The 17,762-nt window shown below is 48.3% G+C and overlaps 1 protein-coding gene across 8 annotated transcripts in view; it reads left to right on the top strand.

Annotated features, from left to right (window-relative positions):
• The window catches only part of NPAS2 (neuronal PAS domain protein 2), a 154,053-nt gene that overhangs the window by 116,601 nt on the left and 19,690 nt on the right, over window positions 1–17,762 (top strand). For all 8 annotated transcript variants that reach the window (XM_032351793.1, XM_032351792.1, XM_032351789.1 and 5 more), the window contains 7 exons: window positions 8,683–8,801; window positions 9,513–9,595; window positions 10,325–10,431; window positions 12,038–12,185; window positions 14,055–14,139; window positions 16,926–17,067; window positions 17,568–17,677. In XM_032351793.1, the coding sequence (XP_032207684.1) occupies window positions 8,683–8,801; window positions 9,513–9,595; window positions 10,325–10,431; window positions 12,038–12,185; window positions 14,055–14,139; window positions 16,926–17,067; window positions 17,568–17,677 (794 nt within the window). The remainder of the gene's footprint in view (window positions 1–8,682; window positions 8,802–9,512; window positions 9,596–10,324; window positions 10,432–12,037; window positions 12,186–14,054; window positions 14,140–16,925; window positions 17,068–17,567; window positions 17,678–17,762) is intronic.

The raw sequence follows: 17,762 nt of genomic DNA, 5'->3' as shown, positions 1-17,762 counted from the left end.
TAGGTCAGGAGATCAGAAGGCGGGGCTGAGGTTGTGAAATTGGAGAAGAACCTTGGGGTTTTGGTGAAAGGGGTCATGGACTTTGAGAGACACCACCCTATCATAATATTAAATGCCATTCTGTAGGAATTTTAAGGGTACTCCTCACGCTGATAGTGCTCCTTCCAGACAGCTTTATTTTTGAATTAATATAAACAGTGCTTTGGAATTCGCTTAAAATGTGTGTTGTGGCCATTATGCCAGTTGCCGGAATAGCAGAGCATCCAATGAGGCTGTGAGCAAGGAAGGGAAAGGCACCCTGGCCCCCGGAGTGCCAAGACTGTAGGAATTATGGGACAAGGTGCCCACGTGTCCCCATGACAACAGTGCACCACTTAATTAAGGAACTGACACGTGATTGGCTGGTGAGCCACAGTCACATCCTTTGTTAATTTCCATTTCTGCAACTCTCCTTTAAGCTGCTGCTGAGTATCACTTTGAAGCGTCCTGTCACTTATCACCGTTTAGAGGGTTTCAGGAAAGAGGGAGGCTTCATTGTGAATACCTGGGTTGCTGTTTGTTTTTTGTTTTTGTTTTTTGTTTTTTTTAACTAGCAAAGCTTTATTTTCACTTCAAGTTGAGACAATGTTTGTTTCCCTGAAAGAATGTGTGGAAATTATGTGTGATTTTTTTTTTTTAAACTGTGACTTCTATAAACACACAGCACTTTAAGTGGAAAATTTAAAACCAAGAGTGCCAGAATGTCTTTCCAGAGCCTGTGGAACCAACCAAAGTTAGGGGGCTTTCTTGAGACCAGAGTCTCCAAACGTAATTGTGGAAAAACTGAAATATAATTCTCACTTAGATGAAAATAGATAGCAACCATGTCAGAGACAAATGAATAGCTAGGATGGAACCCCATGAAATCACCGACATCCAATCCTTTTTGACCTATGAAATATGGTTTAACATACTCTAAGGAATACTTCAAATTTGATTTTGTAGGTTTACTTCTCAATGAGCCTTGAACAATGGGGTAATAAAAGTAGGAGTGCTTCCTAAGTCCTAGGTCCTGGGTCTTTGCGTTGATAATCTTATTGAATCCTCCCACCAACCTTATAAGTGGTCCTGTTGGCACCATCCCTGCTAATCAAGGGAGGAAAGTGATACATATGAGAGAATCTGAGGTACACCCATGGGAAGTGGAGGACCTACGCTCATACCCGTTCTAACCCTGAAATCCTACCCTTCACCCCAGTACTTTGCTGCCTCCCACAAATCTGTGTTGTGCTGCATTACACAGGCCTGTCCCTGTTACCTGGCATACAGTTGGTTCAGGATGTCTATACCTGTGCTTACCACGAGTCCTGCACCCATGTACCAAGCTGCTTTCAGGGGACCCAAGATTTGTTTTAAATCAAATATGGTGAGACACACAGACATGGAAATGACTGTCGGGGAGAAGAGGTTTATACTCACAGACCCCTCCAAACTGGCACAGCTCACCATGGAGCCACACAGGACCAGGGGAGGTCAAGGGGCAGGGCGAAGAAGAGAGGATGTGGGCAAGAGCTAGGTAGTTGTATGGTTTCTGTGGAAATGAAGAAGCAAGGAGGTGTAAACAGGTGTCAGTTTGGCTACCTGGAATCTTGAATAAGGGGCTGTCCCTAGTTGTCAGAAGCCTGGATGATAAGAGCCAGTGGATAGTAGCCCAGAGTGGGAGAGACCCACAGAGGTGAGGGTTGGGCATTGGTTTGCCCACGAAAGGTGCCCGGAAAGGTGAATCATTCACTATTTCTGGGACTTGGCCAACCCAGAAGGGAGAGTTCCTTCAAGGTTGGGAAGGCCCCAAATGTCAAAGTATCAAATTCAGAAACTGGAGAATGCGGTTTGTACACAAGCCACCCCCGCCATTGTCCTGAGTTCCCAGGCATGGCATACATTTAAAAACAAGGTGTAAAATAAAGAAGAGAACAGACTATGAGCGTTGGTTTTATTTTAAATAAATAAAAGTTAGTTTTAATACCTGCTCACACTGCAAACGACTGTGTAGAAAACTCTGCTCTGGCCCATTATTGGGAAAAGTCCTCTCATTTCTGTAGGGCTCTTTAGTTTATGGAACATGGCCTGGTCCATTCTTCTTTGATGCCTGTCAGGAAGATGCAAGGCTCTCATCTTTATAAATAAAGATTTATTTATGGGAAGGACAGTCACCTTTACTCCTCCGTGAGCCTACGCAGTCCATACCTGGTACATTAATGAAGCTTGACAAGTACATTGACCTAAACTGAGGCTCAGCGATCTTGGCCCCACACACACAGGTGACTGCAGACAGCAGCAAGATTCAGACCCGACTTTTGACTCATAGAGAAATCAGACTTTTCTCTGAGAACTGAAAATACAGCTCTCCTTGACAGACCCCAGAGCCCACCCAGAGACAGAGCTCCCACTACACTTTGACCTTGACTCCAAAGTGAAGATTAAATCCATTTCGGTAGGTGCTGGGAAAACTGGTCCTTGTGTGAGTTCCAGTGACTTGTGAATTGTCTGCCCTGGGAGGCCTAGGCAACAGGACCTGGCCAGTGTGTGGTCATCTTTGGCCTCCATTTGCTCCCCATTCTGGGTCTGCCACCCACATCAAGTTCCTTAACCACTTGGGCTCCCTAGGCGCTCCCCGAGGTCCGTAACTGGACCCCTGACTCAAGTGCCCCACCAGGACTCTTCCCTGCCTCTTGTTCACTTGATCACCCAGTTTGCCTTAAGGCTGACCTAGGCACAAACTGCAACTCGAAAACCATCCGTACGAACCCTTGGGCCTTACACCAAAGGACAGAAGGGGAACTGTGTCAGCTCCAGTACAGGGAAGACAGGGGACATGGATCCAGAGGGAGCTTTTGGCGACCCTTAAATCATGTAGATGAAGATGCCACCTGCTTGCCAGCCACCCCACATAACTGCTCAGCATTTGTCTGCCCTGCCACTGGTGGGAGTAGACCGGGTTAGGAATTTGGGGCGTGGAGAGACATAGAAGCACCTTTGCCCTTGTTAAGGCAATTAATCTCTGGTTGGACATTTCTAGATTCACCAGCCGATTATGCCAGCTTACCCCTGTACCTCTGAACCCTCTCCGTTCCCCATGGCTGGGCAGACACAGCCACCATTGCCCAAATGCATCAACAAAATGGAATTTTCCCCTGCTTCACGTTTGCACATATTGGTCACTCCTTGGGACTTCATCATCTGCTACAGATGTTGAAGACAAGGGAGGGGACATAAGACAGGATTGTACATCTTTAACCTAGATTGTTTAATAAATGTGAAGAAGTATGTGTTGGGAAATGGGACAAGAAAAGAGCTTTCCTAGAACTGTTTCACTTTAGGACAGTTTCTAACCAAGTCTGTGAAAAGCTTCTGGAAGGAATCCGAGCTGCAATACAGAAGCACAGGTCTCTTCCTCTTCCCATTTAAAAAAAAAAAAAAAAAAGCCTGCTGTGTGCTCTCGGCCATGTGGCCTGGAGATTCAGGGAGGGCCACTGGTGGGATCAGCCTCTGGCCTACCTCTGCTCTTCACATCATTTCCAGAATGGGGCTGAAATGAAATTAGATTATTCGGAGCTATGTTTGTCCCAGAACAGATTTTTTTTTTTTTTTAAATATCACGAACAAATACACTGTTCATCATCTTTTTCCTTCTCCAGTTCTACAGAAGAGCACCTGGGTCCTCTCCCAACCCCCACTTGGGTCCCACAGTCCCACCCCCCACTTCTATGGGAAAGGAACCGGCCAGATGATTTTCCAAGGCATAATGAACAGTCTTTGCTTTAAGAGGTCCTAATAAACAGGTTCCAGTTCCTGAAAGAGAAGTTCGTGCCAGGAAGAAGGCAATCCTCTATTTAAGCCCTTGCTCCTCCCCCAGACTTGGATTTAAATGTGCATCAACTGAAATCCAGAAAGCAGTATTTCAAAAGTTGCTGGTGTGGTTCCAAATAGGTCACCCTCAGCAAACATTCCACTCTGGGCTTTCCAGAAACCACACACCAGAGTATAAAAGTTTCCCTGCCCTCGTTTTACCTATTCGCCTCTAACCACACAACCAGATTTGAAATACTGGCAGAAAGGGAGGCTTTTTAGCTTACAACACTCGATTCCGTATGTTCCGTGGGATTTCTGTAGGTTGCCTCATTTTAGGGCTTTGGGGATTTTGTTTCTTGTTTCCCTGAGCTGAATTGAGATTTCTCAGTTAGGGGAACAAAGCCACACCCACCAGACTCACTGAGAATGGAGACGTGAGCTGAGCACAGGAAGGAATGTCTCTTCAGTCACAGGCTCCCAAGAGCATGAAGCAGAGTGTCCCCTCCACCCCAGCGAAGAAGTGCCACATCCTCTAGCAGTGGCCATTGCTGCCAGATAAGATAGCAGAGGAATTAAGATCGCAATAAAGAACAAATTATTACCCAAGGACATTGTCCTGCCTGAGCATCTAGAGCCCACATTGAAATGGGGCAGTGAGGAAGTGTCATTTATCAGACACGTGCTCCCACTTGCTTCAGTTTGGGAACAGGGACAGTCCTATAGACGTTGTGCTATCATTGGGATAAAAATGTGCACCAGACGTCCACTTGGAGGACAGGGGACGACAGCCTATAGAAGTTCACTTCCCTGAGCCTACGACTCATCTGGCTCCATCCACACCAGCCATCTGGTGGATATCTTGTCAACGCCATGACAACCTCCAGGCCCCGAAAAATACTCGTTGTAATTAATGAACGCCAAGGGAAAGGAGAGATAGTTAAGTGAGACATATATTTTCCCATTGGCGTCATTTTTTCAATCCAGCAAATTGCAAATCCCTAGCTCTCTCGTGTGGCTCTCAGCTTGTCTCCAAGCTCGTTCTTTCTCTCTGATGCCAAACTGCACTGGCAGAAAGAAAGCATGAACCACGCACGCACTGGTTGGTGCAAGTTAGGCGGTGCCCCGGCACCCAAACCCGGGCAGGTTTATTTTGCTGTGGCTGTCCCGAGAACCCTGTGACCTGGCTGTTGAGAACCCATCAGGCGAAGCACTCTGTGCTGTGCAGAGAAAAGAGAAAAGCCTGAAAATAGTGCTAAATGACTGGGAGAGGATTTCTCGTGAATGTGCAGGAAATTATTATTTCCTTAACACTCCAACACTCTCGCCCAGACATTTTGGACATTTATCATAAATGAGATTTAAGAACATTTTTCTTCCTTTAGCGGGCCTCCTGATGGTTTCATGTCTTCCTGGACACCTTTCGGCTTTGAATTTTCATTTGTTCTGAGAAGTGCTGAGAAAGTGATTTGTCACTCTCCGTGTGGACGATTAGTGTGTTTTCCTACAGCTGTTGTGACTAATTTATCATGAGCAGGCCATCTCTGATCAGAATACTTAATTGTTGAGGCCTGATGACTGGACCAGTACTGAGGAACAGTTGGTCCCGCTTTTTCCATTTGTTTCTGCTCCTTTGCTGTGAGCTGGGTTTGCTATCTCTACCTCACTTCTTCCCCGTTCTTTCCTACCCTTTGCAAACATGTCTCATACCACCCGAGACCTTCCTGCCCCCACCGTCATCCTTATGTTCTTATGACTGATTTGGGAGGTCACCTTTGTCCTCAGACAGACTTGGAAGCCAACCCCAGGTGCCAAGCGAGATGGACTTTAATTACTCCTATTCTCTCCAAGAACCTCGGGGCTCTCTTGTGTTCAGAATCCCTGGCATACCAGCCCAAGGGAAAATTCTTTCAGGGTCTCTAAAATTAGAGGCTGTGATGAAAGTTTCAGGAGCAAAGAGGGGCTTGATCCCCACCATGGTTCCCTTTAGTAGTAGGAAGAACAGAAACAGAACACCCTCTTGTGTCTTTCCAAGCGTGAGGTCCACTGGTTTTCTTTTCAGAGTGGTGTCCACTGTCGCTGATTTGCAGCAGACCTTGCCCAGGGTCTTCTGACCAGTATAAATGCACTACTAGGGCGGTAAGCTAGCCCCAGGGCCAGTGGGACCCAGGACCATGCTCTATGGCACCCTCTCACTGTGAGCCAGCCACCAGCAGCCCCAAACTGGGCTGCGCAAAGGGCACCATGGGTGGGAAGGTGGGGGTCTCAAGGTCTGTGCGTCAGTCGCTGGCTGGGATTGGAAGGTGCCTTCCCATAGCTGGGACTTAAGCCGTGGTTTGGATGTGCAATGGAAGGTCATCTCATCAGAGACACGTTCAACAAACACATGTGGAGCACCTGCTGCCTGCAGGATGCAAGCTTAGAGCGGAAGGCAGAGAACTAGACCCAGTTCCTGCCATAGTGGAAACCTATCTCTTTACCTCTGGGCAAGAGGAAGGTCAATTTCAAATAAGATGACCCTCAGGACAAAAAATGTAGCAAGCCATCATTGCTTTTATCTGTGGCATGAGTGCTGTGTGTGTGTGAGTGTCTTGGAGTGGCGGAAGAAAGGAGAAGGCTAGTAGATCAGGCTGCGCCGGCACCGACCACGTAATCCTTCCTAAAGGCTCGGGAAGCCAACTGTAATTAGATATGTTTTTTCTATTACTTAAATTGAAACAACTAATTAAATCCTTAATTAATGTTTTTTAACTACCTTGGGATAAGAAGTGCCAGAGAAGTTATTCTAAGTGTTAAATATTCCCATGAAGTCCCAGGGAGCAGTTTGCTTCTGTGTTGACTCCAGAATCAGCTAGAAGGCTCCTGCTGTGAAGAGAAGTCATTTGAAACGCAGTCAGCAAGCTGTTTCAAGTACCCTCTTCCCCTTGACTTCCCCCAAGGTTTCCCCCTTGGCCTCTGTTAAAACTTTCATCCTTGACTTACCATCACCTTTGATCAAGCCCTCAGCTGCTTCAGGTTTTGGGGGAGAAAGCTCATTTAGAAGAGTTTGCTTGGTTCTGGGGCCCTCTGTAAAGTAGCTAGCTTCTTTGGCACGGGCTGTAAGCAATAATGAAATTTCCCCTGCGGGGAGTATTTTCATCTTTAAAACCTTAGCAGTTCTAAAAGGACTGATAAAACGGCACTGAGAGACAGCCAGGCCAGCAGTAAGCTCTACAGAACATTCACTTAATTTCCATGGTTTCTGACGCTTGAAGAAATTGTTAGGGGCTGGGGTTTCCCTACCCCACGCTCTGTCCATCCCCCTGCCTTCCTCATGGTGAATCACCAAGGTTGGCACTTACTGACTGAGCCCATGGATCATTCCAGCAAGACGCATGGTTTAGAGACAAATGAGAGACTGTCTTTTAAAATTCCCCAGAAGTCCTCGGAAGTTTGCTTAGAAGGCCTAGAATTTCTGAAAGAGTAGGGAGAATTTTATTAGGTCTTTATCTGGCAGGTGATGTCTCTCCACTTCAAACAGAGAGGATATTTCACATCTGGGAAATGTGGTAATGTCTTTTTTTATTGTGCAGATGTTCACATCTGCAGACCCTTTCCCTGTGGGATTGCTTTCTCTTCCCTGGGTGAGTGCCTTGGCTCACCCCACACATTAAGTCTAAGCCGACTAATGACAGATGTAAACTCTCTAGGGACCACCGTTTCCAACTTTGCCCCCTTTATATTCATGTTTGGAAACATTCATATTAATATGTATGTGAATGCATTCAGAGAATATGTTTGGTAAAATGAATTTATTCATGTTAGTGGCTAGAAGACCACATTATAGAATCACTTAGAAACCTACGAACATATAAAACAAAAATTATTGGAAAGCTAAAATCCAAAGAAAGTCTTGCAGATTTCATTTTAGAATGCATTTCATTTTCTGTTGCTTTATATGTTCTCAAATTGGAAAACACAGCTATGTTTAAATCTACCAGTTCAGAAATGTACTCAGAATTCAGGATCTGGTTCAGGATATAATCAACTACATTTGAAAAAGAAAGAGGTAGTATAGATTATCTAGCGTAATGATCCTCAATCCTGGCCTCGTGGTACGAAATGTTGCGGGAGGGGCTTTCAAAAGTGCCAGTGCCTGTGCTTCCCACCCAGAGTTCCTGGATTAGTGGAGCTGGGAGTGGGGTCTGGGCAGCTGGGAGGCCAGGGAAGGCCCCAGGGAATCTAGTGTGTAGCCAAGTTCGAGAATTCCATATACATGGCCCACCAACTTTCCTCATATTTAACAGGGTTCTTTTCCCCACCCAGCATACTCCACCTAACATAGCAGAATTGTTCTCTGGCCCAGAAGGTGAAGCCGTTCACCACAGTCACGGTGAAGCCAGGTCTGTAGCTCCTGGGGAAGATGGCGGCCGGTACCAGCTGGCACCTCCTCAAAGGGCCTGCGGGGGCCTGTTCTCAGCCCCATCCCCTCTCTGCCCCGGGAGAACTCCAGGCTTGGAGTCGGAAGCCCTGGCTTAGAGTCCTCACTCCATTATTATGGCTCTGAGCAACCTTGGTTGTGGGCTTTCCAGGCCTCTGCGGCCTCCTCTGTGGACTGAGGAAAGTCATGCCTTCCCAGACTTCCCAGTGAGAAGAAAAAGGCGCTTGTGAACAGATCTGCCCCCTGTGCAGACTACAGAACCAGCAACTTTGTGGTGACCACTGTGGGCCTCTGGGGATCACCCCGGATTCTGAGGCCCAGGAAGTGAGTGAATGTTCGGGAAGCCCTGAGCGCGGTGCGGCTGACAGTGATGCCAGGTAGGGGTCGGCCACCGTGCCACATAGGCCTAAACTGTCTGTTCTCTCCCACCCCAGTGCCTAGCCCCTCTTGTAACGGCTTCGATAGCGCCCTTTCAAGGCCCTGCCGGGTGCCGCTGGGAAAGGAGGTCTGCTTCATCGCCACCGTTCGCCTGGCAACGCCCCAATTCTTAAAGGCAAGTACCGGGGAGAGAATTTTTCATGTAGAACTGGTACAACTGAGTCATATTTAGTTATAGCTAATGAACCACCTTTATGAGAAAGAATAAGACTGCAATGACGCTCTCACGGACTTTGAAAAGTTGCAATGTCTGGCTTCTATGCCCGTGACAGGCCCACCTGCCCCTTGCCTTCACTCCGGTTTCCTACAAACCGGAAGTTTTGTAGGAAACTGGAAGGCAGAGTCAGCTGCAGCTCAGCCCAGCTGGCCGAGAGGTTCATTTGCAACCCTGTCGACCCTCCTACCTTTTCCGCCAACGTTAATACCACTCAGGGCAGGCCAAGGTAGGGACCCAGTGTCAGAAGGAAAGGTTTGTCTGTATCCTCTGGCTGTGATTGCTTTAACATCCGTGGCGTGAACGTTGAGTTAAATTAGTCATTCAAATTCAGATGAAGAGCCATTTTCCACATGTTTACCACACTTCTAGATAATGGGAAGGGAGTGGTGTAACATTTTGGCTCTTAGGTGTTTTTCCCCAGCTTGTGAAATAAATTTAGTATCAGCTAATACTGAAATTAGCTACAGATGATGAGTTTCAGTCCAACACAGCTTGGAGACTTGCTCTCAATGATTTTAACTTCTGTTACCCTTCCGCCATGCCTTTTTGAACAAACCTAGGGTGAGCTTCTGGCACCCTGAGCAACATTTTTTTCCCCTTCTAATACAGGAAATGTGCATAGTTGACGAACCCTTAGAGGAATTCACTTCAAGGCATAGCTTGGAATGGAAATTTTTATTTCTGGATCACAGGTTTGTGAAAAGAAAAACATATTTGTGTTGGGTCCTTTTCAAGTGTTTGTTTGCAAGAGCCAGGCTCTCCTTGGGAGAGAAAAGTCGGTCCCGGTCCCTTCAGGGAGAAGGGCTTTCTGGCAGCAGGAAAAATTGTTCCCGGCCAAGAGTGAGGCAGCTTCCCTTCCTCTGCAAATCGTCCGTGGATGTGTTCTGTGTTTGGGTCAGAGCGTCTTGGGAGAGCCAGATGCCACAGCCCGGGGACATCCTTGGGATCCCTCACCCACCCCTTGGGACCCTCTCCAGTTCCCAGGAAGGCGGGAGCAGATGGGAGAGAAACTTGACATCTTATTTCTCTCAGCACCCTTTTGTCCCTTTAATTCAGTTTTCTTTCTAAGGGTGAGAAATCTCCCCTCCCTACCCTTTAACTTTTTTTACGCTTTGGGATTGGACTGACCCAATCTATAGCTGTTTTTAATTATTCAATAATGATAAAATTTATTATTATTTAACCCAGGTTATGCCAACGAAACCGAGTATCTTAATGCCAGAAAGTCTGAGCACTTTGGAAAAAACAGCCTCTCTGGTTTGAACCATTGCAAAATTATTTTCCTGCCCTTGTTGTTGAGAAATGAGGCCTCTGTGTTGATCATTAAATGTGCATAGTGTCCCCTCTCTGGATGGAGGTGCTGCCATCGTGAGTCAGGCAGGGTCCTTGCTCTCTGACCAGCTGTACCCTTTGCATGGCAGAGCCCCTCCGATCATAGGATACCTGCCTTTTGAAGTTTTGGGGACCTCGGGCTATGACTACTACCACATTGACGATCTGGAGCTCCTGGCCAGGTGCCACCAGCACTGTGAGTATCCCACGTCCAGCCCCAAGGCCCAAAGGCATCCACGGAGCCCCGACAGTAGGACTCTTGGGTCCTGGAAGTCAATTTATTACTTGGTTTCTTTCTGAGAAGGAAAACTTTGTTTTCTCCGAAATGATGTAGGAATGTGGTAAAGGTCCTTCTGTGGTTTGCCCAGGGTTGTGTTTCTACCTGGAATTGACTTTGCCCCGCCTCCTCCCATCCACCCTCACCCCCCCAACCAGCACCTTCCCATACCCTTCAGATATGCAAGCTATTTTAATCTGACAGAAGAGAATATATAATGATGGTCATTTTTTCTAAGTTATGCAATACATTTCAAAGACAAAATACTAATTCAACATCACTGTTTTTTGTCAAGGGACATATACTGGTCACAAGCTATGGGCCAGGTACTGAGCTGGACCTGGGACATAAAAATGATCAGAATCTCCTTGCTGTTCTGCAGGAACAAAGTCTAACAGAAAAGCAGAAATAAGTGACATTATAGGATGCTGTCACTGCACTGGGGGGGATGTGCTCAGGATATTCCCTCCAGCTGGGGGGAGGGAATCAGAGAAGGCTGTCTGCCACAGAGGAGGACAAGAGGTGGACAGAGGAAAAGGAGGTAGGACTCCTGATGGGGAGAGAGGCCAGGCCTGTGGAATCAGAACGTCTATTTTAACAAGACCCCCATCCCCCACAAGTGATTCGTGGGCCCATGAAACTTTGAGAAGCAGGATTACCTCAAGCCTTGGCTGCTTCTGACCCTTCTAATGGAGCAAGGCCACCATGGGGGTAGAATTCCCTTCACGGTCTGAAGGACTTGTCCCAGGGCTCAGGCCAGACATTCTCCCTCTGTGGAGCCCACGCCCGTGCTCAGCCGGGCTTCTCACCCCTTCAGAGATCACAGTCTCCAACACAGCGGCTCTCATTGTCACTTTAGTTTCCCAGCTGTGGTATCTGTAAAGCGTTTGCAGAAAGAGGTACTAAATCACAGGCACTGAGGCAGTGACCCAACCTGTCCTTCCCTAGACCCGCAGTCCCAACCTTCCGCCCTGCCCAGGCTAGTCCTCCAACAGCACCCATTCTGTTCCAGCCCTGCCCCCCACCCCTCCAGAAAAGCCCACCGACAGACTTAACCCTAGGGGGCACCACGCAGCCCCACAGCAGTGGGTCCCGAGCTTAGGATGGCGTAGATGGATCATGACCTGCTCTCTGACAGCCGCCAAATCCATGTGGAGGTTGGAGGCTGTCAGGTCTAATTGGGGCCCAGTTCTCCCAGTATCTAGATTGTCTCTCCCGTGCTCTGCTCTTGCCGCAGGCAAACCCAGGCCTCTTCGTCATGAAACAGCGGTTTGGGAATCTGCCCTTACCTGAGGCTCTCTTAAACCTGTGAGCATCTAGGGAAACGTGCAGATGGTTTTTGCCTTATTTAAGAATTCAATAACGTTTGCCGGGATCTTGATAGTCCCTTAAAGTACGGCACACCTGGAGAAGAGCACGCCGTTTGGCACGGTGTTTCTGAAAACTTCTCTCCAACAGTACCTTCTGGGGGAGAGATCCTTGTCATATTCACGTTTGCTACAGGCAGTCCATTTTCTGCCCACAGTGATGCAGTTTGGTAAAGGGAAGTCCTGTTGCTACCGGTTTCTGACCAAAGGGCAGCAGTGGATTTGGCTGCAGACACACTACTACATCACGTACCACCAGTGGAACTCCAAGCCTGAGTTCATCGTGTGCACACACTCGGTCGTCAGGTGAGGGGGCGCCGCAAGCGCCCGCGGGTAGTCCCACCTGCCGGGGAGCAAGCGAGCCCTGGGCTTGGATTCCTCAGCGGGACCTGGGCTGTCCTCTGCGGTTCACAGAGTAGTCTCCAGAGTTCAGCTTCCTTCCAGGGACACACGCGTCTCTGTTCCCCAACCCTGGGCTGAGGGCTCGGTGTGTCCCTCCTCAGGCTGCCAGAATGTGACTTAGAGAGTTACTGCTTCACTGACCTACTTCCACATTTCCCCTCATCTCCATCCAACCCCCAGCCTTCCCTTGTTACTGTTTGGAGAAGAAAATTAAAATTTTTCCTCTAAGTCACTCACAGACCTAGTCCCCGCTATTTTTAATTCATTAAAAGCTCCTGCTGGCAACTGAGGCAGCATTGGGAATAGAGCCTGGCTGCCAGAGGGAGAGGGTTCCTGGCGGTTCCTGGTGGCCTCGGGGAGCCCCCATCCCAGGGTGGGTGAGCTGAGCGTCCCAGGGAGGCTGCCTGTCCAACCTCTCCTAGATGCAGGTTCTGTAGGCTCACAATTCCCAAAGGTAAAGGAGAAATGTCATTCATGGGTTTTTTACCCCTAACACAGGAATTTTAAGGACATCAGTCAGTTTAAACTGGTCTAGAGAGGAGCATTTGAGCAGAGCAAAGAAAGAAAGGTTATCTATATTGTAGATATGTATGTATATATACATGATAGATAGATGATAGATAAATGACAGGTCGATATAGGTACATATACAGATGCTATATAGGTACATATATAGGTACTATACATATATATGGTGTTTTATAGAGATAAGAGATAGATGATTGAAAGGTGACAAGTAGGCAGGTAGGTGGGCACATAAATGATACCATGTACACACACATGCATGTATGTATGCAATCAACAAGCAAATCTCTCTTTTAATAAGTGGGGAGAAATGCTGGTCTTTCTTGCCAGTGACCCTGACCATCACATTGCATGCCACTCTTGGGGACTTGATCTTAGCTTCTCAGCCCACCCTTGACCACTTTGGCAGCCAGTGGTTTCCAACAACATATGAGTCCCACCCAGCCTGGGCCTTAGCCACAGGGTCCTTTTGCCCCCAGTGAAGGCTGGACATCATCAACATCTTGGTCTTCAGACTCTGCTTTTGACCCTGCTCTTCCTCTCCATCCTCTACCTCTCAAATCTTAGAAAGCAACTCTGAGAGAAAGTTGGGAGTAAACTAGTCAGTAAATAAGGTAACAAGCATTCCAGAGGCCCCTTGAGACACTGTCACTTGCCAGGGCCCTGTGGCCAACCTGTTCCTCCACACATGAGGCAGAGGCCAGAGCGGGGGCCCTTTGGCCATAACTACAATGGATTGATTTCCCCACGGTATCTTAAAAGTGGGCCCACAGACAAATCAGGGCTCTGGGGCCAGCTCTCGATTTGTTTGTGAGAAAAATTTCAAAGGTTGTAATTACTAAAAAAGTCATGTGTCATTTCTCAGTACGTACAATCCAGACTGAGTAGGTTTTAAGAAAAGCTTCTGCTTAGTCAAAGGCCACGCCTTATCCTGTAGATGAAGATATGTTTCTAAAGACAGTTATGCTTGGAAGTTTCAGGGCATGGGGAGAAGATAAGTAAAGGAGAAGGGAGTCAAAACATCCTGGAACAGAAAATATTTTGGATGTCTCATTAGAAGTCACCCCAGTGGCAGTTAGGCACAGAATGAAACTCCTTCCTCAAACAAGTGACAAGACTAGCCTCTGTCATGGTGACAATTCTGGGGTGGGCGTCACAGGCGTACCTCGATGTATCACACGTGTGCCCTTCGCTGTTGCCATCTGGAACGTCCCACCTCCAGCTGTGGTCTCTTGATTTCCTGATCAGTTATGCGGACGTCCGGGTAGAAAGGAGGCAGGAGCTGGCTTTGGAAGACCCACCGCCCGAGGCCGTCCACCCTGTGGCACTAAAGGTACGCTGATCCCTGCCAGATGGCTAAAGGCCATGTTTGCCTACGTAAGTTCTTCCATGAGTTGTTACAATCCAAAGTAGTCACATTTTTATTTGTTATGTTCCCAGTATTATTCAACACGTTTCTTGGGTTTTCTCTTGTTTACCATCATGATACTCCTACGCGGCAGACGCTATGACTGTCCTCGGCCTTCAGATGAAGGACAGAAGCACCCACAGGATTTAGCTCCCGTACCTGAAGGCGCTGAGAGTTAGAACTCACAGAGCTCTGTAAGAAACAGCCCCTGGACTCGAAGCATGATCTTGGCAACTTGCCATCCTTATGAGAGCAGCAGTAATAAACCCACCTTGTATCTCTCCCACAGATAATAAGCTAGGGGTTTATTCCATCATCCCTTGAGCTGTGGAATAATTGGGGTGCCCTTGTCCTCCCTTGCCTAAGGGCTGATGCCTTCCCTCCAGGACCCAGGCCTCCCACGAGGAGACTGCCCCTCACCCACCCTCCATGTCATCAATAGCAAGGTGCACTTTCTACTTCTGTGTCCACAAGTCTTAGTTAACAGCCCTGTCGGAGCCCTCTTCGTGTCAGGGAGCTCTGCTAGGGAGGGGTGTTCCCCTCCACAAAACCTAACCTCTGTCCTTCCTCCGCGGGCAGCTCTCGGGTCCCCTCCAGCCAAGCTCTCCCTACCTTCCCTCCTGGTGTGTCAGACAGGTGGAGGGAAACGTGCAAGCAGACCAGAGGCCTGTTCCTCAAAGGTCATTCTTCAAGCAGTTGCACATATTGGGAGAAAAGTAGAGAAAGCAAGGGAGGGAGGGAGCATTGTATTCCATCAAAGCCAAGAAGCTATCTGTTATAAGAGCCACCATTATTTATCTCCCACTGAGGAAGAGAAAATGCTGTTACCAGTTCATCTGTGAAATAAGGACTTCTTTTCATCAGTCAGAAGGCATATCCCAATTTCAGATATGTCAGAATGTAGGGATGGAAAGTGTCTCTTACCATTGGTGACATGTGGTTTGAGTTCCAGGCTGCCCAGCTACCTAGAACGCAGAGACTTCAGCCAGGAGCTGCCGAGCAGCAGCAACACAATGAAACCTCTCTGGTCCACGAGAGTGGGTTGGAGGGAAGGAGAAATCGCCCGTAAAGCCAAGAGAGCAGCCCGTGTCTTAGGCGAGCCTCCCCTACTGAGTTGCTACATGGTGATGTGATGTGTGGTGATCTATCGCCAGCGCCCTGATGTAACACACCTGTCATTGTTTAAGGATGTGTTTATTACCCAGCTCTGTCATATGATGCATCATGGATCACGTCCAAGAACAGAACTAAGCTGTTTGTAGGCAGGGGTTAGCCACCCCGTACATCTCGGCTCATGAACAGGCACAGTGTACATCATCCAGTTGGAAATGCATTCCTGAGCTTTCTGATCCTTTGGACATCCTAGAACCCAGGGGAACTTCTCATAAACATGCACATATATATAAACATACAAACACAATCTTGGGCTGCCCTTTTTAAAGGAAAAGCTCCAAGACAGTGTTTTTCAAACTATCAGTGGTAATGGACTCTTCATGTGTTTAATTTCAAATCTGTCACTGACTGATGCTTTTGTAAAATGAAGATTCCCGTGCTTGGGTGTGATGGGCAGCTCCATCTGATGGCTAGAAAAGTCTCTCGGGGCTTACTCTTACTGTTGTCCATATTTCTCTGCTGACTAGGAGCACACAGCTGGCAAGCAGCTGTGGGCCAGGACCCCTGCTCCAAAGGGTGTGTCAGGGGAGACTGGGCTAAGCTGCGGCATCTCTGAGCTGACATTTAGCACAGCAAATCCAGGCACATCCTGTAATTCTGTTTTGCATGAAGAACGATAGGTCACACATAAGTCGTATCAGCCCCGGCTCGGGCACACACACAGTACCCACCCTCCCTGGAGCCGTGACCTGAAAGACAGAATAGCCACATAGACTCACACCCAGAGATTTAAGACCCAAGACCATGGGACATAGAAGAGCCTAATCCAAACAGCCTATGGATGCCAGGAATGTTGCCATCCTCCTGTGACCCGATAGGAGCATGGCGCAGGAGAGCAGGCATTCTGTTTCTTCTTTAGCTTAAAAATTATCTTAACGCCTGTTGGCTTTCACTTAGGACACTAAGCCTTCCCGGATGGAAAAATGGCTTCTCAGGGTTGGAAGGGCACCGTTGTTTTCTCATCACACAATACTGGAAGCAAGGGTATCCTGGGATCCAGGACTCAGTGGTTGGGAGATCATTGACCCTTTGCCTGTTCTCCATGCCGGGGCTCTGAGGCTGTTGAGGAGAAGCAGTGGGGAGACCATGCGGGAGGCGCTCCAAAAGGTTCAAAGGCATTGGTTTCATCGGAGTGTTAACAATCCAGCGTAACCAGCAATCTCATTTCTAGAACTTGCGTCTTCTCCCCTTCTGGGAAAGCCAAGATTCTGAGCAGTGAGATGACAGTTTGAAGGAAAAAATAAAATGCAACATCAGTTATGAAAATCTAAAAAATCAAAATCCAAGGTGAGAAAGCATAAGAGTTTCTGCTTATATAAGGCCACCAGCCTCTCAAAGACACCCAGCTGATACACTTGTACAAATATTCTACCCCAGTACATCGGGACTTAATTTCCAAACGGTTCCCATCTTTCTCCCTACCCCCTCCAAATTTTTCCACATAGTTAGAGGAGAGCTAAAGTCCCATCATTCATTCTCCTCATCTCGATGCTGAAATTGTGTGGACTCTGTGTGTGTGTGTATGCATATGTGTTTAGGACAAGGGCTCCAGCCTGGACCCTCAGCAGCACTTTAATGCACTTGACGTGGGCACCTTGGGCCTTAACACCAGTCACTCGCCATCAGCGTCCTCCAGAAGTTCCCACAAATCCTCGCACACGGCCGTGTCAGAACCCGCCTGTGAGTGATCTGCCATGGATGGCGAGGGGGTGGGCACCCCACCTGGGGCACGGGGAGGGTGGAGCCTGGCAAGGGGTCCCGGGCCTGAGCAGAAGGAGGGCAGTCCGTGGCTTCGGAGTGGCAGCTGCCTTCCAATTCACACTCGTTCTCACTCCCTTGCCCGTGGGCTTCCTGCCCTCCCCTTCTCCCCGCTCCCCCAGCAGACAGAAAGCAGGGGACACTCACTTCCTATAGCCTAGCTGGGCTTGAGTGACTCTGGGAGTTGGGAGATCAGGCAGGTGGTCGAACCAGACGGTGGACATGAGCCGTGGGGATGGTTTTCTGTCATCTGCCTGTTCCCAGGTGAGGCTGGAGGCTAACAGAACTTGCGGGACTTTCTTTTGTCAGAGAGCGCAACCAGGCCCTTGTCTCATGTACACCATAGTCATGTTTCCCCTCTTTTGATAAGAAAACTGGTAAGTATGTGTGAGTCAGGAAGGTGACTGGTTGCTTTCTTACAGCTACTCCAAGCAAGCTGATGACAGAGGCCAGCGCCACCGCTTTGCCAAGATCGGCCACGCTGCCCCAAGAGCTCCCCGTGCCAGGGCTCAGCCAGGCGGCCTCCATGCCGGTATGTGTGTGACTCGAAACTTCTCGGCCAGGGGTGCCCCAGTGGCTAGATCCCAAGACAGCATGCTACCTCTTCCCAAAGAACC

Source organism: Mustela erminea, chromosome 7 (assembly GCF_009829155.1).
Source record: "Mustela erminea isolate mMusErm1 chromosome 7, mMusErm1.Pri, whole genome shotgun sequence".
Classification (NCBI taxonomy): domain Eukaryota; kingdom Metazoa; phylum Chordata; class Mammalia; order Carnivora; family Mustelidae; genus Mustela; species Mustela erminea.
Note: the sequence above shows the minus strand (reverse complement) of the source record. Positions and strands in the feature narration are given on the sequence as shown.